The sequence below is a fragment of the Macaca nemestrina genome, chromosome 4 (assembly GCF_043159975.1).
Source record: "Macaca nemestrina isolate mMacNem1 chromosome 4, mMacNem.hap1, whole genome shotgun sequence".
NCBI classification, from domain to species: Eukaryota; Metazoa; Chordata; class Mammalia; order Primates; family Cercopithecidae; genus Macaca; species Macaca nemestrina.
The window spans coordinates 143,388,479-143,413,088 of NC_092128.1; the positions used below are offsets into that span (position 1 = coordinate 143,388,479).

The 24,610-nt window shown below is 44.9% G+C and overlaps 1 protein-coding gene across 1 annotated transcript in view; it reads left to right on the forward strand.

Moving 5' to 3' along the window:
* Positions 1-717: 717 nt before the first annotated feature.
* LOC105466333 (transmembrane protein 248) overlaps positions 718-24,610 on the forward strand; it is a 37,770-nt gene continuing 13,877 nt past the window's right edge. The window contains exons 1-2 of the mRNA XM_011715314.3: positions 718-943; positions 22,039-22,215. Of these exons, the coding sequence (XP_011713616.1) occupies positions 22,057-22,215 (159 nt within the window). The 5' untranslated portion in view covers positions 718-943; positions 22,039-22,056. The remainder of the gene's footprint in view (positions 944-22,038; positions 22,216-24,610) is intronic.

The window sequence follows — 24,610 nt, forward strand, 5'->3', positions numbered from 1 at the left end:
TTCTCCAGGGTAATATATTCTCAAGAGAGGATGTGTATATCTTTAAGTGTACTGCGTGCGTAATACCAAATTATTTTGCAAAGTGATTGCACAAAATTATAGTTTTAAAATTTTCATTTTCATTTTATTTTATTTATAAATAGAGACAGAGTCTCCCTATGTTACCCAGGCTGGTGCTGGAACTCCAGGACTCAAGGCATCCTCCTGCCTTGGCCTCCCAAAGTGCTGGGATTACAGGCGTGAGCCACCGCTCCTGGTCCAAAATTATATGTTTCTCAGCAGTGATTAATATACAAGCACATCAACAGACACACGCACAGCACACACATGAGCATGCACACACTAACGTGTGCGCACTCCCTACACATCTACGCATGCACACACCCACACTCACACCCATCACACACCACACACGCGCACACATACGCACATGCACCGCACACACCGTTGTACACGATGCACACTGACTACGAGCCACATATACGCACTACGTACACACGCACGCGCACAACACCAGACCCGCACACAGCCCCATAAACGTCCATCACGCACTCCACGCACGTCCGCATGCACGCGACCCATCCCAGAAGCTTGGTCTCCGCCTCCTGCTTCTGACGAAGCTTGTCCCGGCCGCGCCGCCGTCGGACGCCCGGGGTCGGAGGTCACGGCGGCGTTGGAGGTGGCGTGTGTGTTTTTTTTTTTTTCACCCGGAAACCGCGGCTGTTGGAGCCCGAGCTGAGGCGGCGGCGGGAGCCCGGTTGGCGTCTGGTCCTCGCGTCGGCCCTGCGGAGCCGGACGCTGTCCCCGGCGCGGCGGAGAAGATGGTGCCGAGCGGCCCCGGGCCCGCCACGCGCCGCCACGAGTGAGCCCAGCGCGGCCGCGGGCGTCCGCCGAGCAGCTGGCCCGGCTGGGCCCGGGGCGCGCAGCTGCCCGCCGGGGCGGGGTAAGCCGGGGCTGGAGGGCGGGCGGGGGTCGTACCCAGTCGGGGCTGCCCGCGGGGCCGGGAGCGGGGGTCGTGCTGGTCGGGAGCGGCTTCTCCGCCGGCTTCTTTCCCCGCCGGCTTCTTTCCCCGCCGGCTTCTTTCCCCGCTTCTCGGGATGCGGCCCCCGACCCAGTTGCTGGCGGGGGTCGCCCAGCATCGGCCGACCTCGGCCTGGTACCCCCACACTGGGGTTGGCCCAGCCGCGTTCCCCGAGCCAGGGTTCCCTGCCGGCCTTGGAGATGGCGGGACTTCCCACGTCGGGAGCCGAGGCCTGGATAATTCGAATTTGGCACGGGAAACATTTTGGTCGTTTGCCATTTTTCGACTTTGGGGGAGTGTTTGTATTTCTTCTCCGTTTGCCAGTGAAACACATCTCAGAAAGGTGGGAGGGAGAGAGTCACGTATGTGCAAAAAGTTAAATGGCATGGTGGTGTTCCCTGTGTCAAGCTTGGTAAATATCCAGAATGGGGTGGATTCTTTATTCATGTTTTTAATAAAATGAGGAGTGATCGCAAGGTAATCTAGAGGCATGTAGTTTCAGTTCCTGTGATGGGGACCATCAGTAATAAAACCAGGCCTGTGGTGCTGTTTTGAGTCGTGTGAACGCCGTACCCATTGGACAGCTGGTGAGGAGGCCTTTGTGGAAGAATCTAATGTCTGAGTTTGGTTCTCAACTAGCAGAGGACAGCCCTCACTGGCTGATGAATGGTGAGCTTCTTTGAAGCCTGCTGTGTAAGGATTGTGGCTTCCCCCTGAACTGCTCCTTTCTTGCCTCAAAGGTGAGCCGCTATGGGAGATAGTGGGAAGAAAAACTCCGAGGCTGGTGATGAATATGTGATAAAGTGGTTTGTCTCGATAGCACCGTCAGCTTGGGTCAGCATAGGGTCTGAGCATGTGTATCTCATTTGTAGATGAATGTTCCATCAACGCTTGACCGATAAGGGTGTCCACCTACTTCCTCTTTTCATCTAGCGGTTCTGACAGGAAGTAGACCTGTCGCGCACCTCAGTTATACTTACGTGTACATTGACCCCAAGAGCATTTACTCTCTTAAGAGTAAGGATGCAGAGTTTCAACTTGTAGTGAAGATTCTGGGAGAATTCCTGTGGCCTGAATCAGGTGGACTGGAATCACTGCTAGCACCGAAGTCTCAATACTGAAATCACCAAACGCTGGTTGACAGGCACCTTCTCTGTTTAGGCTCTAGATGCATCTGGTGCAAGAAGGAAAGGTGGAGCTAAGTGCTATATATATATACATATATATAGAGAGAGAGAGAGAGACAGAGTCTTGCTCTTTTCGCCCAGGCTGGAGTGCAGTGGTGCAATCTCTGCTCACTGCAACCTCCGCCTCCCAGGTCCAAGCAATTCTCCTGCCTCAGCCTTCCTAGTAGCTGGGATTACAGGCGCCTGCCACCATGCCCAGCTAGTTTTTGTATTTTTAGTAGAGACAAGGTTTCACCATGTTTCTACTAAAAAGGCTGGTCTTGAACTCCTGACCTCAGGTGATCCATCCACCTCTGCCTCCCAAAGTGCTGGGATTACAGGCTTGAACCACCGCACCTGGCCTAAGTGCAAATATAGTAATAGTTTCTGCCTGCAAGGAATGTACTTAGAGGAAGCAATAGGCTAGAAAATGTGGCAGGACTGAATTGCCATAGTGGTATACCAAATGTTAGGGATTTTGTTATGGTTAGGATCAGAAACTTTTTTTTTTTTCTTGAGGCCGAGTCTTGCTCTGTTGCCCAGGCTGGAGTGCAGTGGCGTGAAGTTAGCTCACTGCAACCTCTGCCCCTCAGGTTCAAGCGATTCGTCTGCCTCAGCCACCTGAGTAGCTGGGATTATAGACGCCCGCCACCATGCCCGGCTAATTTTTTGTATTTTTGGTAGAGACGAGGTTTCACTGTGTTGGCCAGGCTGGTCTTGAACTCCTGACCTCAGGTGATTCGCCCGCCTTGGCCTCCCAAAGTGCTGGGATTATAGGCGTGAGCCACCTTGCTTGGCCCAAAACTCATGAAGTAACTTTTGAGGTGGACCTAGAAAGATCGGGAGGATTTGGGCCATTCAGAATTAGCTGGGAAATGAAAAAACTAGGGCCAGTTGGTGGACAAGCACCCAGGCTGGGTAGGTGGGCAGTCAGTGCCTAGAAATATTGGCAGAGGCAGCTAGTTAAGGGTTAAATGCTTTTCTAAGAAAGATAAGCATAAGCTATCCAGTCCAGCTCCTGGTAGATTTCTGGGTTTTTGTTTGTTTTGTTTGTTTTTGTTTTTTTTGAGATGGAGTCTTGCTGTGTTGCCCAGGCTGGAGTGCAGTGAGGCAACCTCCACCTTCTGGGTTCAAGTGATTCCTCAGCCTCCTAAGTAGCTGGGACTACAGGTGCATACTGCCACACCCGGCTAATTTTTGTATTTTTAATGGAGACAGGGTTTCACCATGTTGGCTAGGCTGGTCTCAAACTCTTGACCTCAAGTGATCCACCCGCCTCAGCCTCCCAAAGTGCTGGGATTACAGGTGTGAGCCGCCAGGCCTGGCCTTTGGTTTCTAAATAATTGTTTTCATTTGATGGGTTTGTCTTGTTCTGTAAGAGGCCAGTGGCATAAAACAATGCTTAACTTATTTTATTAAGGACAATGAAAAAGATGCTGATTGTCATTCCTATCTGGTATTGACAATCAGGAAATTAAATTTGACGTCTGTGAATTGTTTCAGTGCCTGTGTTTAGTTTGCAGGAGCACAACTCTAGTCTGGTCTGTGCTCTGGCTACAGCCAAAGGATAAATGGCAAGCTCTTCAGTCCTCTCCAGAGGGTTTTTAATGACATCTGGTCCACGTCACAGAAATGGTGTGTTTCTCTTGCCCAGTCCTGAAGAACCTTTGAAGCCATTCAAACAGGATGCCATGTAATTGCTCTAGATTTTATGACTAATCTCAGGACCTCACTGGCCTCAGCCTTAGACTTTGTTTTATTTCATTTTATTATTATTTTTTTTGAGACGGAGTCTTGCTCTGTCATCCAGGCTGGAGTGCAGTGGCATGATCTCAGCTCACTGCAGCCTCCACCTTCCGGGTTCAAGCGATTCTCTTGCCTCAGCCTCTTGAGTAGCTGGGATTATAGGCGCCCGCCAACACGCCTGGCTGATTTTTGTATTTTTAGTAGAGACAGGATTTCACCATGTTGGTCAGGCTGGTCTGAAACTTCTGACCTCAGGTGATCCACCTGCCTCGGCCTCCCAAAGTGCTGGGATTACAGGCATGAGCCACCACACCTGGCCTTATTTTTATTTATTTATTTTTTTGAGATGGAGTCTCGCCCTGTTGTCCAGGCTGGAGTGCAGTGGCATGATCTTGGCTCACTGCAACCTTTGCCTCCCAGGTTCAAACAATTCTCCTGCCTCAGCCTCCCGAGTAGCTGGGACTACAGGCACACACCACCACAACCAGCTAATTTTTTTGTATTTTAGTAGAGACTGGGTTTCGCCATGTTGGTCAGGCTGGTCTTGAACTCCTGACCTCGTGATCCCCCTGCCTCGGCCTCTCAAAGTGCTGGGATTACAGGCGTGAGCCACCGGCTCCAGCCTTATTTTTTAATTTAAAAAAATAATTATGGCTGGGCGCGGTGGCTCACGCCTGTAATCCCAGCACTTTGGGAGGCCGAGGTGGGCGGATCACGAGGTCAGGAGATCGAGACCATCCTGGCTCACACGGTGAAACCCCGTCTCTACTAAAAAAAAAATAATAATAATAATTATTATTATTATTACGGGACAGAGTCTTGCTCTCTTGTCCTGGCGGGAGTGCTATGGGTGATCATGGCTCACTGCGCCCTCCTCCTCGTGGGCTCAAGTGATACTCCTGCCTCAGTCTCCTGAGTGGCTGGGAGCACAGATGTGCACCACCACACCTGGCTAATTTTTTGATTTTTTGTAGAGGCAGAGTCTCACTTTGTTGCTCAGGCTGGTCTCGCAGTCCTGGGATCAAGTGATCCTCCCGTCTTGGCCTCCCAGAGTGCTGGGATTAAAGGTGTGAGCCACCCCAAAATAACTGTATTAACTATATTTACCACACTGTGCAGTATAACTCAGAAAAAATATGTTCCTTTTTCTCTAATGGACCTTGTACCCTTTGACCATCATCTCCCTGTTCCCCAACCCCCACTTCTGTAACCATAGTTCTGCTCTCTGCTGCAGTGAGTTCCATTGTCTTTTAGATTCCATACAAAAGTGGAATCCTATGTTGTGCTTCTGTGCCTGGCTTATTTCTCTTAGTATAATGTTCGTTGCGTCTGTCCATGTTGTTGCAAATAGTGCTGCAGTGAACATGGGGGTACAGACATCTCTTTGACAATCTGATTTCAATTTGGGGGTGTTATATATTCAGTAGTGGGATTGCTGGATCATAAAGTAATTCCATTTCTAGTTTTTTCTTTCTTTCTTTTTTTTTTCTTTGGGAGACAATCTCGCTTTGTCGCACAGGTTCAAGCAATCTCCTGCCTCAGCCTTCTGAGTAGCTGAATTACAGGTGCACGCCACTACACCTGGCTAATTTTTTGTATTTTTAGTAGAGACAGGGTTTCACCATGTTGGTCAGGCTGGTCTTGAACTCCTGACCTCGTGATCCACCTGCCTCAGCCTCCCAAAGTGCTAGGATTACAGACATGAGCCACCATGCCCAGCCTACTTTTAGTTTTTAAAGGAATTTCTGTACTGTTTTCCATCATGGCTGTACTAATTTACATTCCCACAGTGCATAACGGCTCCCTTAGCTCCACATTCTCACAAACATTTGTCTTTCTTTGATAACAGTCATTCTGACAGGTGTGAGATGATACATCATTGTGGTTTTAATTTGCATTTCTCTAGTGATTGTGAATATGTTGGCCAGCTATATTTGTTGGCCATTTGTTGGTCTTTTGAGAAACATCTGTTCATGTCCCTTGCCCATTTTTTAATTCCTAGGGATTTGGAGAAGATACTTGCAAACTGTACATCTGAAAAGGGGTTAATATCCAAAATGTATACAAAGCTCAAACAACTCAGTAGGAAGAAAACAAAAAATCCAATTGAAAAATGGGCAGCCAGGCACGGTGGCTCACGCCTGTAATTCTAGCACTTGGGGAGGCCAAGGCCGGTGGATTGCTTGAGGTCAAGAGTTTGAGACTAACCTGGCCAACATGGTGCAACCCCGTCTCTACTAAGAGTACAAAAATTAGCTGGGTATGGTGGCGCATGCTTGTAATCCCAGCTACTCAGGAGGCTGAAGCAGGAGAATCACTTGAACCTGGGATTCGGAGGTTGCGGTGAGCCAGGATCGTACCACTGCACTCCAGTCTGGGCGACAGAGCAAGACTCTATCTGAAACAAAAAAAAAAAAAAAGGGAAGGAAAAATGGACAAAGAACCTTGGCTTTTCTTTAAAAAGAAAAAATGGAAAGGAGGAAAGATAGAGGTTTTAGCATACTCAATTTTCATTTAAATTGATTTCGGACGTGGAAATCCTTAAGTTACCTTTCTCATGTACATATCAAATACATTTGACAAGAGGTCTGTAGTGTTTTTTCTGCGTACGATTACATACCTCAATGTGATCCTGGGGAGTACATGACATAGCCTTCGAAGCACTGCCATTTGGACTTTTGTGCTGTTTGGTTGCAAGTGCTGTTTTTCAAACATGTCGCAGTCTTACACACTGAGTTTGGTTACAGCAAGGTTTCCTATTGAACCTTTAGCTTTTATTTGATCTTGGCATCCCTCATGACTTGTTTTCTTAAAAATCGATTAAGCCCCACATTATTAAATTTTAATATGGGAGTACTTTTAATTTTGGTGTTTAAGATGGTCGGCAATTATTTAAAAAACTAAAGAACAAAGATAAATTATTTTCCATCTTGAGACTGTAGTGAATTTTTTTAAGAAGCGGGGGGAATGTCGAATGTTACCATGGTTTTGTATCATGATTTTGAAAATGGAATGATGCATTCATTAACTGTAAGTGAGGAGAAATACATGGAAAGTCTGAGTTTTGGAAGTAAGTCTGGTTCCAGACATGTAATTATATCAGCCTACGTTCTTTTCCTTTTGTCTTTATGAGACTACTGATGTTGCCTAAACTACACGTTTAGCAACTAAAACTATGCTTTCGCTTGTAATTTCTCATTTGATCTTTTTTTTTTTTTTTTGAGACAGGGTCTCTCCCTGTTACCGAGGCTGGAGTGCAGTGGTGTGACCATGGCTCACAGTAGCCTTGAACTCTTAGACTCAACTGATCATCCTGCCTTGCCCTCCCAATTAGCTGGGACTATAGGTGAAACCATGCCCAGCTAATTTTTTTTAATTTGGGTTTTTTTTTTTAAGGGACAGGGTCTCACTGTGTTGTCCAGGCTGGTCTTGAACTCCTGTGCTCAAGCGATCCTCCGACCTTGGCCTCCCAAAGTGTTGGGATTACAGGCGTGAACCACCGCGAGCAGTCTCTCTTTGGTTCCTTTTAAATGTGAGTTATTGTGAAAGTCTGTTCTGCACTCTGAATTGTATCACATGAAGAAACAAGACACTATTGGCAGAAGACGGTGCTAGTCTTTGCTTCATACTTTTAACTGATGAATGAGTGCTGAGATGGGAGTTACCCTGCTAAAGAAATGAGCCGGGCGCGGTGGCTCACGCCTATAATCGCAGCACTTTGGGAGGCCGAGGCGGGCGGATCACTAGGTCAGGAGATCGAGACCATCCTGGCTAACATGGTGAAACCCCGTCTCTATTAAAAAAAAAAAAAAGTAGCCGGGCGTGGTGGCGGGCGCCTGTAGTCCCAGCTACTCGGGAGGCTGAGGCAGGAGAATCGCTTGAACCCGGGAGCCGAGATAGCGCCACTGCACTCTAGCCTGGGCGACAGAGTGAGACTCCGCCTAAAAAAAAAAAAAAAAAAAAAAAAAAAAAAAAAAAAGGAAAATAGGCCGAGCCCAGTAGCTCACGCCTGTAATCCCAGCACTTTGGGAAGCCGAGGCAGGCAGATCATCTGAGGTCAGGAGTTCAAGACCAGCCTGGCCAACATGGTGAAACCCTGTCTCTACTAAAAATAGAAAAATTAGCTGGGCGTGGTGGCGGGCGCCTGTAATCCCAGCTACTCAGGAGGTTGAAGCAGGAGAATCACTTGAACCCAGGAAGCAGAGGTTGCAGTAAGCCGAGATTGCGCCATTGCACTCTAGCCTGGGTGATGAGATTGAAACTCAGTCTTAAAAAAAAAAAAAAGAGTTAAACATTTTAAACTTCAAAAATGTTGATCTCTTAATTGTGCCTTTGTTAAAGTCAATGACTAAAATACATTTAGTATATCTATGGTATGTGAGATTGGGTTTTTTCCCCCTTACTTTGGTATTTGACTTGAAACTGTCTTATCAACCTTGGCATTGTGATTGATGGCATGGCTTTTGGGGTCAGATGAATTAAGTCAGAATCCATTTCTGCCATTTATTTGCAGTGTGACCTAGTACAAATTACTGAAGCTCATTTGCTTCAGTTTTCTCATCTGTAAAGTGGGAATAGTAGTATCTACCTAGCAGTGTTGCAAAGATTAAAAAATATGTTATGTGAAGCGCTTTACACGTGCCTGGGAATGGCGTGTTGGTTAAGTGTTAGCTGTTAGGAATGCTCTCTTCTCACTGCTTCATCCATGTCACCTGGTTTTTACCTCTGTCACCCTAGTGAAAGGGGTTTTGCTTACATCACTATTGATGTCTTGATTGCAAAATTATATGGATGCTTTTCTGCCTTTATCTCATTTGATGGGATTGACTCTTCAAAAAGAAATGTTTTTTTCCTTTTTATTTTCATTTTTTGAGATAGGGTTTAACTCTGTCTCCCAGGCTAGAGTGCAGTGGCGCCGTCACAGCTCACTGCAGCCTCAAACTTCTGGGTTCAGGTGATCCCTACACATCATCCTCTCAAGTAGCTGGGACTACAGGTGTGCACTACCCCACCCAGCTAAATTTTGTATTCTTTGTAGACCCGGGGTCTTCTTGTGTTTCCCAGGCTGGTCTCGAACTCCTGGGCTCAAGTGGTCGGCTGGCCTCAGCCTCCCAGAGTGCTAGAATTACAGGCATGAGCCACTGTGCCCTGCCAGATTGACTTCTTTTTGCAAACCTGTATCATTTATTGGACCGAAGTAGAACTTAATGGTTAATGCATGGGCTCTGAAGGCCAACTGGATTTGAATCCAGGTTCACTTCCCGTGTGATCATGGACACATTAACTGACTTCTATATGCCTTAATTTCCCCATCTGTAAAATGTTTTAGGGATCAGAATTGTTTTAGGGATCATGCGTAATAGGTGCAAAACTCTTAGAGCGGTGCCTCTCTCAAAAAGTAGGCAATGATGGTAGACATTATTATTGTTAAGCACCTTCTCGGTGTCAGGCACTGTCCAAGGTAGGAGGGATGCAGAAACAATATCATGGAAATGAGAGACAAATTTTTGTTTATGTATTTATTTATTTATTTTTTGAGACAGAGTCTCGCTCTGGTGCCCAGGCTGGAGTTCAGTGGCTCGATCTTCTGCCTCCCAGGTTCAAGTGATTCTCCTGTCTCAGCCTCCTGAGTAGCTGGGATCATAGGCGTTCCCCACCGCGCCCAGCTAATTTTTGCATTTTTAGTAGAGACAGGGTTTCACCATGTTGGCCAGGATGCTCTCTAACTCCTGTCCTCAGGTGATCCACCCGCCTTGGCCTCCCAAAGTGCTGGAATTACAGCTGCGAGCACCCCACTCAGACAACAGTTTAACTTGGCTGAGGGAGGCAGTGTCAGTGGGGATGGAGTGAGAGCTGCCTTTGAGAAGACACTTAAAATGTGGAAATGATAGGACTTGGTAACTGGTTGTAGGAGAGTCAGAGTATCAAGGATGACTGGCAGGAGCTGGGCGCAGTGGCTCATATCTGTAATCCCAGCCTTTGGGAGGCTGATGCAGGAGGATCGCTTGAGCGCAGGAGTTTGAGACCAGCCTGGGCATTGTGGCAAAATCCTCTCTCTACAAAAAATACAAAAATTAACCGAGAGTGGTAGCATGTGCTTGTAGTCCCAGCTACTTGGGAGGCTGAGGTGGGAGGATCACTTGTGCCTGGGAAGTCAAGGTGGCTGCCATGCTCATACCACTGCACTCCAGCCTGGGCACCAGAGCCAGACCCTGTCTCAAAAAAAAAAAAAAAAAGAAAGAAAGAATGGCAGGACCCTATCTCAAAAAAAAAGAATGACTGGCAGGGATTACTAGGTAAATCATCGTGTTTTTCCTTATGGGGAGGAGCCAATTTGTTGCCTTGGGATAAGTTTTGGCCTCGTTGGCCTTTGGGTCATCTAAGGAGAGAGCTCTAGTCGGTGAGTGTTTGGATCTGGAGGTGAGTGGATACATAAAATGGGGTTAAGGCATGAATGAGTGTGTCCCCCTTGAGCAGAGGCCCCAGCTGGAACTTGGGAACACCAGCTTTTGAAGGAGCCTGAAAAGGAAGGGGTGGCCAGATGAATGTTAGGAAAACCAGGAGTGGAAGCTGGGAGAGGATCCACCCCACTTCTGTGTCAGATGCTGCTGCAGCAACATGAGTTAGGGACTGTAGCTCCGGCTTTGGACTTGGCAGCCCAGAGATTACTGGAGACCTTGAAGTTCTCCTGTGTCTTCATTGCTTCTCACTTGTCTCTCTGAAGGTTCATTCTGCCTGCACTGCTTTGCGGTGGGGCAGGAAGGTGGTTTCTGCGCAGTGCTCGGGGCAACTAGGTGCTGGAGCTTGCACAGGGTGTCTTTGATACCAATAAGTGTCTTTAACTCTAAGTGTTGGATAATCTGGCATCGCGTCAATGACTGTTGCTTTCTAGGCTCAGGGTTTGTAACCCCAGCCTTAAAGCTCTTCGAGGGTCTCAGATATCACAGGATATTTGAGAAATGCTACTTTCTGCTACGTGAAGGTGAGTTTCTGTCATTCTCTCTTAGCACAAGTCCAATGTATTTCTTTTGGTCGGCGTAGAGAGTGGGCTTGCCCATCCTCTCTTTCTCACCTTTCAGAAACTTCCCATTTAACCTAAGGTAGAAAATCTCATTTAAGATGAATGGTGGGCCTGGTATGGTGGCTTGCACTTAGAATCCCAGCACTTTGGGAGGCTGAGGCGGGTAGATCACTTGAAGTCAGGAGTTTGAGACCAGCCTGGCCAACATGGTGAAACCCCGTCTCTACTAAAAATATCAGAATTAGCCGGACGTGGTGACATGCGCCTGTAGTCTCAGCTATTTGGGAGGCTGAGGTAGGAGAATCACTTGAACCCGGGAGGCAGAGGTTGAGCAGAGATCACACTGCTGCATGCCAGCCTGGGTGACAACGCGAGACAACATCTCAAAAAAAGAGAACGTTTTTGAAACTATAGTAAAGCTAGTTTAAAACTTGGACAAGTAGCCGTGTGGCGTACATATGCGGGCTTTGGAGAGGGAGAGACTGAAAGGTTTCCTGTGTCTGTGGCATAATGAATGTTAACTTACTTTTTTTCTGATAAAACGTTATTAAGTTGCAAAGTTACATTTTTTTTGTTTGTTTGTTTTTAATCACTGTGTTAACCAGGTTGGAGTGCAGTGGCATGATCCTAGCTCACTATAGCTTTGACCTCCTGGGCTGAGGCAGTCCTCCCACCTCAGACTCCCAAGTAGCTGGGCCATTGATGTATACCACCATGCCTAGCTAATTTATTAAAAAATTATTTTTTGTAGAGATAAGGTCTTGTTGTGTTGGCCAGGCTGGTCTCGAACTCCTGGCCTCAAACAATCATTCTACCTCAGCCTCCCACAGTGCTGGGATTATAGGTGTGAGTTATTGTGCCCAACCGGGAGGCCTTCCTCTTTTTTTTTTATTTTTTTTATTTTTTGAGACGGAGTCTCGCTCTGTCACCCAGGCTGGAGTGCAGTGGTGCTATCTTGGCTCACTGCAAGCTCCACCTCCTGGGTTCACGCCATTCTCCTGCCTCAGTCTCCCAAGTATCTGGGACTACAGGCGCCCGCCACCACGCCCAGCTAATTTTTTGTATTTTTAGTAGAGACGGGGTTTCACCGTGTTAGCCAGGATGGATGGTCTCGATCTCCTGACCTCGTGACCACCCGCCTCGGCCTCCCAAAGTGCTGGGATTGCAGGTGTGAGCCACCGTGCCCGGCCGGCCTTCCTCCTTTACTAGCTCCTTTGCTCCCCTTATATTAGGTTGGTACAAAAGTAATTGTGGTTTTTGCCATTACATATTGGCGAAAACCACGATTCCTTTTGCACCGACCCAATTAACTGTGTTTTTGTTAACTCATGTAATAAAAAGTCAGCATCTCCTCCTCCACCTCTGTCCCTTTCACCTGAACCAGTAGTATTTTGAAAGTTTGTAACACAGCCTTTTCCTGGCTACCTGTAAGGAACTGTGTTCTTTTGCAAACTGTGTTGACTGAGATATTAGGGTAACCTTGGTATTGCCTTTTGCTTATGTAAACGCCATCTGTTGTTTACCTGTTGCCTCAGTTTCTCCATCCCTGTTCTTATCTCCTCACCTCGCCAGATGGAGGATTGTGCAGAGCACAGTTTTCCCTGAGAACTTTTTGTTTTTGAGATGCAGTCTTGCTCTGACACCCAGGCTGGAGTGCAGTGATGCAATCATGACTCACTGCATCCTCCGCCTTCTGGGTTCAAGCAATTCTCCTGTCTCAGCCTCCCTATAGCTGGGATTACAGGTGCATGCCACCACTCCCGGGTCATTTTTTGTAGTTTTAGTAGAGACAGGAATTCACTGTGTTGCCCAGACTGGTCTCGAACTCCTGAGCTCAGGCAATCCACCCACCTCAGCCTCCCAAAGTCCTAGGATTACAGGCATGAGCCACCACGCCTGGCCGAGTTTTTTCTTTTTTATGGCAGCTGTATGTGATATTTTAGATTCTGTGGGTGTTTGTTTGTTTGTTTTGAGACAGAGTCTCACTCTGTCACCCAGGCTGGAGTGTAGTGGCACGATCTCCGCCCACTGCAACCTCCCAGGTTCGAGCAATTCGTGCCTCAGCCTCCTGAGTAGCTGGGACTACAACCACGTGCCATCACACCTGGCTAATTTTTTGTGTTTTTAGTAGAGACAAGGTTTTACAAGTTGCCCTGGCTGGTCTCAAACTCCTGACCTCAGGTGATCTGCTTGCCTCGACCTCCCAAAGTGCTGCGATTATAGGCGTGAGCCACTGTGCCTAGCCCCCGCTTTGTTTTGGTGGTTGGGGGGATAGGATCTCACTCTGTTGCTCAGGCTAGAGTGCAGTGGCGTAATCATAGCTCATTGCAGCCTCAAACTCCCAGATTCAAGCCATCCTCCTGCCTCAGCCCCCCATGTAGCTGGGACTACAGGCGTGTGCCACCATGCCCAGATCTTGTGTTTTTGATAGGTACAATACTGGAGAGAAATCCTACTTTATTCAGTTGTGCCCTGCTATTGTTGGATATGTAGTTTTCCATTTTTTAACAATTGCAAACACTCCAAAAATAACTCTGAGTAGTTAAATCTTTGGAGCAATGGGTGTTTCCTTAGTTTTAGTTCTTAGAAGTAGAATGTTGGAGATAAAATATGCCAGATTTTAACACTGTTGATATGTATGGTCAAGTTGGTCTCCAGAAAGTTTATAACACAGCCCTTTCCGCGCCCCTTTTTAAGGAACTTGTGTTATTTGTAACTTGTGGGTTGCTAGAGATACCTGTGGGATAGTCTTGGTATTGCATTTTGCTTGCTTAAAGTGCCATCTGATGTTTAGCATCTTCATTGTGTTAGTCTCAGAGATCTAAGGTACTGTGCTGATAGATTTTCATCACGTGTTCTCACGTGCTTGTGAAATTGCCTTTTGGACGTGTTCTGTGTACCCTAAATCCCTGGACTTTTCAGCGAGGCAGCTTCCCAGTCGTGGTCATTTCTTTCTTTATCTTGGTCAATACCAGGACGCCCTAATTGGAGTTGGAATGAATTTAGGGGGAGGGGTCAGATAGTGTGCTTTCTTTTATCTCTGTTTTTTTTTCCTAAACAGAACTTAATTTATTCATTAATTAAAACTAACATTTGCCACTGTGACGCTCACAGAAACTTTCTTGTAACTCTTTGCAGAAGGAATACATTTATTTAGTCTTCATTGATTTCCTATTTGAAAACACTTGTGAATGGTAGAAGGGAATTTTATGTTTGTAAAATGTTTGGAATCTTAATAGTTTTATTCAAACATTCTTCTATTATTATTATTATTATTATTATTATTATTATTGTTATTTTGAGGTGGAGTTTTGCTCTTGTTGCCCAGGCTGGAGTGCAGTGGCACGAAGTCAGCTCACTGCAACCTCTGCCTCCTGGGTTCAAGTGATTCTGCTGTCTCAGACTCCTGAGTAGCTGGGATTACAGGTGCACGGCACCATGTTCAGCTAATTTTTGTATTTTTAGTAGAAACGGGGTTTCACCATGTTGGTCAGGCTGGTCTCAAACTCCTGACCTCAGGTGATGCACCCACTTTGGCCTTCCAAAGTGTTGGGATTACAGGCGTGAGCCACTGCGCCCGACCCATTCTTTCGCTTTTTTAGTGACTATAATTGTCGCTATAATTGCTTGTGCTGGAAGTTTCCCTAAATTAAATTGGCTTAATTTGACAATATTTGCCATTTTGTGGGTATCTGTGTTGATATAACTGTTTAAATTCTGGTGTAATGTGCTTTTAATGACTATTAGTTTTCCTTGAAGTGAATTCTGATTCAGATTTTTCTACTGTTTTTCTGAACGTTTCATAATTGTAGTTCCAAGAGGTAAATGGTTCCTATTCATTTTTATATAAGGTTAGGTTTTGGGCCAGGTGTAGTGGTTCACACCTACAATCCCAACACTTTGGGAGGCCAAGGCGGGCATATCTCTTGAGGACAGGAGTTCAAGACAAGTCTGGTCAACATGGTGAAACCCTGTCTCTACTAAGAAAAATAAATAAATTAGCCAGGCGTGGTGGCATGCGCCTGTAATCTCAGCTACTCAGGAGGCTGAGGCAGGAGAATCACTTGAACCCAGGAGGCGGAGGTTGCAGTGAGCTGAGATTGTGCCCCTGCACTCTAGCCTAGGCAACAGAGTGAGACTCTTGTGGCCAAAAAAAAAAAACCAAAAAAAATTAAGTTTTTGTTCTAGCTCAGTAAATTGAACTCTGATTTACTGTTGACATTTTTATTTATGAATCCTATTAATCTAAACCTAACTAGTCTTGTTTCTATATTATTATTGTTATTATTATTTTTGAGATGGAGTCTTGCTCTGTCACCCAGGCTGGAGTGCAGTGGCGCGATCTCAACTCACTGCAACCTCTGCCTCCCGGGTTCCAGCAGCTCTGCTGCCTCAGCCTCCCAAGTAGCTGGGATTACAGGTGCATGCCACCACACCTGGCTGACGTTTGTGTTTTTAGTAGAGATGGGGTTTCACCATGTTGGCCAAGCTAGCCTCAAACTCCTGACCTCAGGTAATCCACCCACCTTGGCCTCCCAAAGCGTTGGGATTACAGGCGTGAGCCACCACGTCTGGCCCCCATTTACTTTAAATCATCTCTTAGATTACTTACACCACCTAATGTAATACAAGTACTATGTAAGTAGTTTTTATGCTTTTTTTTGAAATGGAGTCTTACTCTGTTGTCCAGGCTGGAGTACAGTGGCACGATGTTGGCTCGCTGCAACCTCTACTTCCCAGATTCAAGGGATTCTCATGCCTCAGCCTCACGAGTAACTGGGATTATAGATGCACACCATCATGCCCAGCTAATTTTTATTTTTTTTTTAGTAGAGATGGGATTTCACCATGTTGGCCAGGCTGGTCTCAAACTCCTGGCCTCAAACAATCCACCTGCCTCAGCCTTCCAAAGTACTGGGATTACAGGCATGAGCCATCATGGCTGACCTCTTGATTTCTTTTTTAGATTGCTCTCTATTGGCACATAGAAATGCTACTAATTTTTATAGGTTGATTTTTGTATTCTGCAGCTTTACTGAAAATTGGTCTATCAGTTCCAGTTTTTTGATGGAGTATTTAGGTTTTTTCCAAATATAAGATCATACCATCTGCAAACAAGGATAATTTACCTTCTTCCTTTCCAGTTTGGACGCCCTTTATTTCTTGTCTGATTGCTCTAGCTAGGACTTCTGGTGCTCTGTTGAATTACAGTGGTGAAAGTGGGCATCCTTTTCGTGTTCCAGATCTTAGAGGAAACATTTTCAGTTTTTCCCCATTCAGTATGTTACTAGTTGTGGTCCTGTTGTATATGGCTTTTATTGTGTGAGGTATGTTCCTTCTAAGCCCAGGTTTTTGAGGGTTTAGTATCATGAAGAGATGTTTAATTTTATCAAATGCTTTTTCAGCATCAGTTGAATTCATCGTGTGGTTTTTGTCCTTTATTCTGCTGATATGATGTATCTCTGATTTATTTGCATATGTTGAACCATCCTTGCTTCCAAGGGATAAATCCCACTTGGTCAGGACGAATGATCTTTTTAATGTTTTGTTGAATTTGGTTTGCCCAGTATATTTTGGAGATTTACAACAATCTTCATCAGGGATATCTGCCTGTAGTTTTCCCTTTTTTTTTTTTTTTTATGTATCTTTGGTTTTGATATCAGGGTGATACTGGCCTCCTATAATGAGTTTGGAAGTACTCCCTTTTCCTCTGCTTTTTGAGATAGTTTGTGTAGGATTGGTATTCTTCTTTTAGTGTTTGGTAGAATTCAGCAGTGAAGCCATCAGGTCTTGGTAGGTTGTGTGTATAGGAATTCATCCATTTCTTCTAGGTTTCCTAGCCGGTATGAAGTTGCTCCTAGTAGCCTGGAATGATCCTTTGAATTCCTGTAATGTTGTTTTAGTGTCTCCTTTTTCGTATCTGATACTATTTATTTGAATCTTGTCTCTCTTTTTTCTGAGTTCATCTGGTTCAAAACACCAACTCTTTGTTTTCATTGATCTTTTGTATTTTTTTGTTTCAAATTCATTTATTTCTGCTGTGAGCTTTATTATTTCTTTTCTACTAATTTTGTGTTTGGTTTGCTGTTGCTTTTCTCATTCCTTAAGATGTGTTATTAGGTTGCTTCTTTGATGTTTTCTACTTTCCTCTTAGTACTGCTTTCACTGGATCACATAGGTTTTGGTATTTTGTGTTTTCATTTCATTTGTTTCAAGATACTTTCGAATTTCCTTCTTAATTTCTTCATTGACCCACTGGCCATCCAGGAGCATATTATTTAATTTCCATGTGTTTGTGTAGTTTCCAGAATTTCTCTTGTAATTGATTTCTAGTTGTATTCCATTGTGGTCAGAGAAGATACTTGAAAGATACTTGATATAATTTCATATTTTTTGAATGTTTTAAGACTTGTTCTGTGGCCTAACATATGGAGTATTTTTGGGAATGATTCATGTGATCTGTTAGGTCCATTTGGTCTATAGTGCAGATTAAATCATTTCTTTGTTGGTTTTCCGTCTGGATGATCTGTCCAATGCTAAAAGTAGAGTGTTGAAGTCTCCAGCTATGATTGTATTGGGGTCTGTCTTTCCCTTTAGTTCTAATATTTGCTTTGTATATCTCAGTGCTCCAGTGTTGGGTGCATATATATTTATAATTGTTACATCATCTTGCTGAATTGACCCTTTGACCTTCTTTGTCTCTTTTTATAGTTTTTGTCTTGAAATCTATTTAGTCTGATTAAGTATAGCTGCTTCTGCTCTGCTCTTTTTTGGTTTCCATTTGCATGGAATATCTTTTTCCATTTCTTTATTTTCTTTTTTTGAGATGGAGTTTTGCTCTTGTTGCCCAGGCTGGAGTGCAGTGGCGTGACCTCGGCTCACCACAACCTCTGCCTCCCATGTTCAAGTGATCCTCCTGCCTCAGCCTCCCAAGTAACTGGGATTACAGACAGGCATGTGCCACCACACCTGGCTAATTTTTTTGTATTTTTAGTAGAGTCGGGGTTTCTCCATGTTGGTGAGGCTGGTCTGAAACTCCTGACCTCAGGTGATCTGCCTGCCTCAGCCTCCCAAAATGCTGAGATTACAGGTGTGAGCCACCATGCCCAGCTATTTCTTTATTTTCATTTGATGTGTGTCTTTATAGGTGAGGTGTGTTTCTTGTAGGCAACACATTGTTGGGTCTGGCTTTTTTATTTATTCAGCCACTGTGTCTTTTGACTGGAGAGTTTAGTCCATTTACATTCAGTGTTGTTACTGATAAGTAAGGATTTACTCCTGCCATTTTGTTGTTTTTGGCTGTTTTGTGATCTTTTCTTCTTTCTTTCCTTCCTTCCTGTCTTCATTTTAGTGAAGGTAATTTTTCTCTGGTGGTATGTTTTAATTTCTTTTTTATGTATCTGTTATATGTTGGACTTTCTTTATAGGGCAGTGAAAACATTTGAAAATTGCTTGTGGAGATTGTTCTTCAATTCGGTGAATATACCAAAAATCGTTGAATTGTATATTTTAAATGGGTGAATTATATGCTATGTGAATTATTTATTAATAATACCATTAAAAATATCAAGAACCTTTCTTTTTCTTTTTCTTTTTTTTTTGAAACAGAGTCCTGCTCTGTCGCCCAGGCTGAAGTGCAGTGGTGCGATCTCAGCTCGCTGCAACCTCCGCCTTCTGGCTTCAAGTGATTCTCCTGCCTCAGCCTCCTGAGTAGCTGGGACTACAGGCACACGCCACCATGCCCAGCTACTTTTTGTATTTTTAGTAGAGACGGGGTTTCACCATATTGGCCAGGCTGGTCTTGAAGTCCTGACCTCGTGATCCGCTTGCCTCAGCCTCCCAAAGTGCTGGGATTACAGGCATGAGCCACTGTGCCCGGCTTCTGAAGAACCTTTCATATGGCAAAAGATACCATAAACCATATTAAAGAAAACCCAGACTTGGATTAATTATATGTAACATAAAACTGTTAAAGGGTTAGTACCTGAAACACAAAAGGAATTTCTAAACATCAATAAGAAGTAGACTAACACCCTATTAGTAAATTACCAGAGGATTCAGGCAGTTCACTTAAGAATGGGCCTAAATGGCTGGTTAAAAAAATGGAAAGATGCTCTGTTTCACGGAGATACAATTTAAAATAATAGAGATATCATTTCACATCTGTCTTTTTGGACCAAATTAATATGCCTTAGGAAATCAAGTGTCGGCACAAATCTCATGGAATGGAGCAGGCTCCTTCATTGCTGGGGAAGTGTAAACTGGTTGATCTCCTTGGAGAGTGGTCTGACAGTATCAGGTTGAAGACGGGCCCTACCCTGTGACCTTGCTGTACTACAGCCACTCTTGTACCTGCTGCAATGCCCTTTGTGGGTGAAACAGTGACAGGAACCCAGCTGGACCCCTCAGACTGGGATAACTCAACCACAGAACAATTTTTACATATATACATCAGTGAAATTCAGCGAACTAGATCAACAGAGATCAACAGAGATGTCAGGAAAACGAATGCTGAGTGAAAATGGCATGGAAAATGTGTTACTGTTGATTTTTAGGGGCTGTTGATGCATCCTTTTGTCTCTGTAAACGCTGATACAGACTTTTTTAAAAATTGCTTTTTGCTAATGTTGTTGCAGTCTGCTCATATTTGTAAGTGCTCATTGTGTGCCAGCTGCTGTTCTAGGGGTCAGGGGCCAGGGCTGTAGCCGTGAACAAGACAGGCAAAATGTCTGCTCTCATTGGGCTCATTAATGAGGGATGACAGACAGTAAACAAGTAGGAAAATAATTGTGCTCTTGGTTGATGCTAAACAATATGAAGGAAATAAAGCAGGGGCTGAGGGTGACCAGGGAAGGCGTGGTCTGAGGAGCTGACTGTTAAACAGAGACTTGCATTTTTTTTTTTTTTAATTGAGACAGAGTCTCACTGTGTCGCTCAGGCTGGAGTGCAGTGGTGTGATCTTGGCTCATTGCAACCTCTGCCTCCCAGGTTCAAGCGATTCTCCTACCTCAGCCTCCCGAGTAGCTGGGATTACAGGTGTGCACCACTACATCTGGCTAATTTTTTAATTTTTAGTAGAGGTGGGGTTTTGCTGTGTTCGCCAGGCTGGTCTTGAACTCCTGACCTCAAGTGATCCACTCGCCTCAGCCTCCCAAAGTGCTGGGATTACAAGTGTGAGCCCCTGCACCCAGCCATAGACGTGCGTTTTAAGAAGAACAAATGTGGAAATGTTTGGGAAAAGCATCCAGGCAGATGCAAAGGTCTTCAGCTAGATCATGGTCAAAAATGGCAAGAAGCATTAAATACTTAGGAATAAACTTAATAAAAGAAGTGCAAACTTAACACTGTGAAAACAGAGAACATTGTTGAAATAAAGAAGCCAAATAGACGGAAAGGCATCCGAGGCTCTCGGACTAACATTGTTAAGAGAGCAGTACTCCCCAAACCCATCACAGATTCAGTGCAATCCCTGCCAGTGTCCCAGCCGATTTCCTTGCAGAAATTGACAAGATGGATCCTGAAGAATAGCAAGTCCAGCGTGGCCAAAGCCCAGGAGGGAGAAGGGGAAGTGGATGGCGATGCAGTCAGGGAGATTGGCAGGGCTTCTGAGTCCTGAAAACTGAAAACCCTGTGGGCCATGACAGGGAGCTATCACCGACCTCTTCTAGGTCTGGTGGAAGCCTTAGGAGCTTTTAAGCAAGGCTGGGATGGCTATGAGCGATATGGCAATGAACAGGACAGAATGTTGAATAAGTAGAATTCAGCTTTTCAGTGGCAGGAAATGAGAGCATCCTTAGTTTCTTTCTGTACATGTTGTTGTGTATTTGTGTCATATTACTGACCCACCTAAACCTTTTCTTAGGTGATACGGAAGTAACAGTATTTATTATAGAGTATTTAGAAGATCGAGGCTGGGTATGGTGACTCACACTTGTAATCCCAGAACTTTGGGAGGCTGAGGCAGGAGGATTGCTTGAGGCCAGGAGTTCAGGAGCAGCCTGGGCAACATAGCGAGACCGCATCTCTCTCTTTTTTTTTTTTTTTTTGAGACGGAGTCTTACTCTGTGGCCAAGGCTGGAGTGCAGTGGCATGACCTCGACTCACTGCAAACTCCGCCTCCTGGGTTCATACCATTCTCCTGCCTCAGCCTCCCGAGTAGCTGGGACTACAGGTGCCTGCCACCATGCCTGGCTAATTTTTTGTATTTTTAGTAGAGATGGGGTTTCACCATGTTAGCCAGGATGGTCTCAATCTCCTGACCTCGTGATCCACCCGCCTCGGCCTCCCAAAGTGCTGAGATTACAGTGTGAGCCACCGTGCCCGGCCGTGAGACCCCATCTCTTAAAAAGTAATAAATTAGCTGGGTATGGTGGTTCACGCCTGTAATCCCAGCACTTTGGGGGGCCGAGGCGGGCAGATTACGAGGTCAGGAGTTAGAGAGTAGCCTGGCCAATATGGTGAAACCCCGTCTCTACTAAAAATACAAAAATTAACTGGGTGTGGCGGCACACGCCTGTAGTCCCAGCTACTTGGGAGGCTGAGGTGGGAGAATCGCTTGAACCCAGGAAGTAGAGGTTGCAGTGAGCCAAGACTACACCATTGCTCCAGCCTGGATGACAGAGTGAGACTCTGTCTCAAAAAAAAAAAAAAAAAGGAATAAATTAGTCGGGCATAGTGGTACATACCTTTAGACCTAGCTACTCAGGAGGCTGAGGTGGGAGGATAGCTTGAGCCTAGGAGTTCAAGGCTGCAGTGAGCTATGATCACACCACTGCACTCCAGCCTGGGTGACAGAGCAAGAGACCCTGTTTTTTAAAACACACACACACACAAAATATTTAGAAGATTCAAACTGAAAGAGAATATGTATTCAGGATCCTGCCACTTTGAGGTAATGGCAATTAACATTTAGCATTTTTTCCTTCTAGTCTTTTGAATGAAGTTATGAGGAGACATTTCTCAAATTCAGTAATGAGTGCCCATCCTGCCGAGCTCACCCCCTCAAAACCTCAAAAGAAAACAAAAGAATCATAGCTTTCCTGTTGGAAAGTCAGTCCTTAAGGCTTCTAATTAATTTCTTTCAGGTGGAGCTGATCAGAATAATGTTCAGCATCAACCCCCTGGAGAACCTGAAGGTGTACATCAGCAGTCGGCCTCCCCTGGTGGTCTTCATGATCAGCGTGAGTGCCATGGCCATAGCTTTTCTGACCCTGGGCTACTTCTTCAAAATCAAGGAGATTAAATCACCAGAAATGGCAGAGGTACAGTATGTTCTGACTTCTCCTGGGCTGGCTGGCCCTTGTGGAGTGGGGCAACACTCTGTGGCTTGTCATATAGCTTTCTTGGGTTTTGGACTTTCTCTCCTAGTGAGAAAGGTCAGTATTTATTCAGAATTTTCTGTTTTCCATCTCCCCAGGACTCAACTTTGTTAGGAAATACCTAGATAGGTATTGTTCAATTTAAATATGCTACCAGTTTCAGTTAGACTATTTCAGCAGTGAAACAGATGCATTTTGGAGAGTACATTTGTAAAATGATCTGTGTCAAAAAGCTGGAGAACTCACCTTTTTAATATTCCATCTCAAATGGGTTCATTGCTGTTTTAGAAAACTGAACATTTGGTATTTTAAAACCACATATCATCATAGAGTTTTATCAGCTGTACTAATCGTTTTTTTCATGAGATAAGGAATTTTAAAGAAATTCAAAACAGGATCTAATTACCAAATATTTTTGTTTTTTGAGACGGAGTCTCGTTCTGTCACCCAGTCTGGAGTGCAGTGGCTTCTCGGCTCACTGCAACCCCCACCTCCCGGGGTCAAGCGATTTTCCTGCCTCAGCCTCCTGAGTAGCTGGGATTACAGGTGCCCACCACCACGTCTGGCTAATTGTTGTCTTTTTAGTAGAGATGGGGTTTTGCTGTGTTGGCCAGGCTGGTCTTGAACTCCTGACCTCAGGTGATCCACCCATCTCAGCCTCCCCAAGTGCTGAGATTACCCGCGTGAGCCACTACACCCAGCCTAATTCCTGTCTTTTAATAGATTCCTTGGGTGCTTTCTCTTACTCTTTTTCCTTTTTCTTGGGTTTGTTGTTGGGTGGAGGTGGGGGTGGGGGTGGGGCTGGGAGTGTGTGGTTGCCACATTGAGTGTGCCTTGCAATGGAGAGGAGAGTTCTGTTCCATGTAATTGAGATCATAGCTTTCTCTTGAGCTCTAGGGCATTCTAGATCTTAAGTGATCTTGGCAAAACGAACCGCCTACACATGTGAACTCTTTCTAGCACAGTTCAAGTAACAAGTTTTAGCTATTTCTACCTTGTAACCCTTTCAAAGAGTTTGTTACTAAGAGACATACTGGCTGGCTTCATTCTCCCTCTTTGCTGACCCTGCCTCAATCTTTAAAGGCTGTGAAAACAGGCTGCCCCCACATCAGGGCTGAAAATGAATATTCTACTCAAAACTAAAGCTCTGCAGCCTCCTGCCATTTCTTTCCTGCAGATCTTGAGTCCATGTTGAGCACTTGGCCAAGGCCAGTGGTTACAATGAAGCCTGGATAATTAGCCCTTAATAATCCAAATTAGGCCTGGCATTGGCTTAATTTAGCTGGCTGTTCAACGTGGACTCCAGCTCTGTAGGAACGCATTGTTGAGATGCTACAGAACTTTGGTTATGATTAGTTTCGTGATTTTTATTTCAAATGAGGATCCTAAGTTGTAGGAAAGGCAGTGGTGTATGGGAAACATTTGGGGCTGTGAATCAGAACTTAATGCCGATTCTACCTTGAACTAGAATTGGAGAGTCCGTAATTTGCCCTGGGCCTCAGTTTCTTCATGTCTAGGACTATGAAGGACTGAGACTAGAATGTTCGTTTTCAGCCCTAATATACTAGAATGGTCAGTTGAGTTTGTAGGTGTTAGGGAAAGGTAATTTAATAGATCCAGTTGCAGTCTTACTAAATGTCACATACAGTTAAACTGATGCTGTAAGGGTAGACTTACTGGGCTGGTTAGGGGTTGCTCAGATGACTTTTTTTTTGTTTATTTGAGATGGAATGTCACTCTGACACCCAGGCTGAGGCTGGAGTTCAGTGGCACGATCTTGGCTTGCTGGGGCCTCTGCCCCACTTCAAATGATTTTCGTGCCTCAGCCTTCCAAGTAGCTGGGACTACAGGCACACACCACCACACCTGGCTGATTATTGTATTTTTAGTAGAAACGTGGTTTCACCATGTTGCTCAGGCTGGTCTTGAACTCCTGACCTCAAATGATCCACCCGCCTTGGCCTCCCAAAGTGCTGGAATTACAGGTGCAAGCCACTGCACCTGGCCCCTTCCTTTTTGAAATTGTTGCTGCTCTAAGGTGTCATCAAAAGTCCATAAGAAGGGGGGCAGTGTCCCAAATGAGTATTAGTATTCACTGCTGTTTCGCGTTCTGGAGAAAGAGAGCAAGATATATGGAACTGATCTTTTGGGACATTATTTTAAGGTGACTTTATTTAAAAAAAAAAAGAATTGTAATTGCAAAATGAGTTTGCATTAATGCTTTTATTCAAGCTTTCTTTTCCAGTTTGGTTCTGAGGCTAGATCATTTTCTCTATGTGTAATACGCTGGATTTTTTTAAAAGAAGATTTTCTTGAATAAATTGATTTGATTTCACAG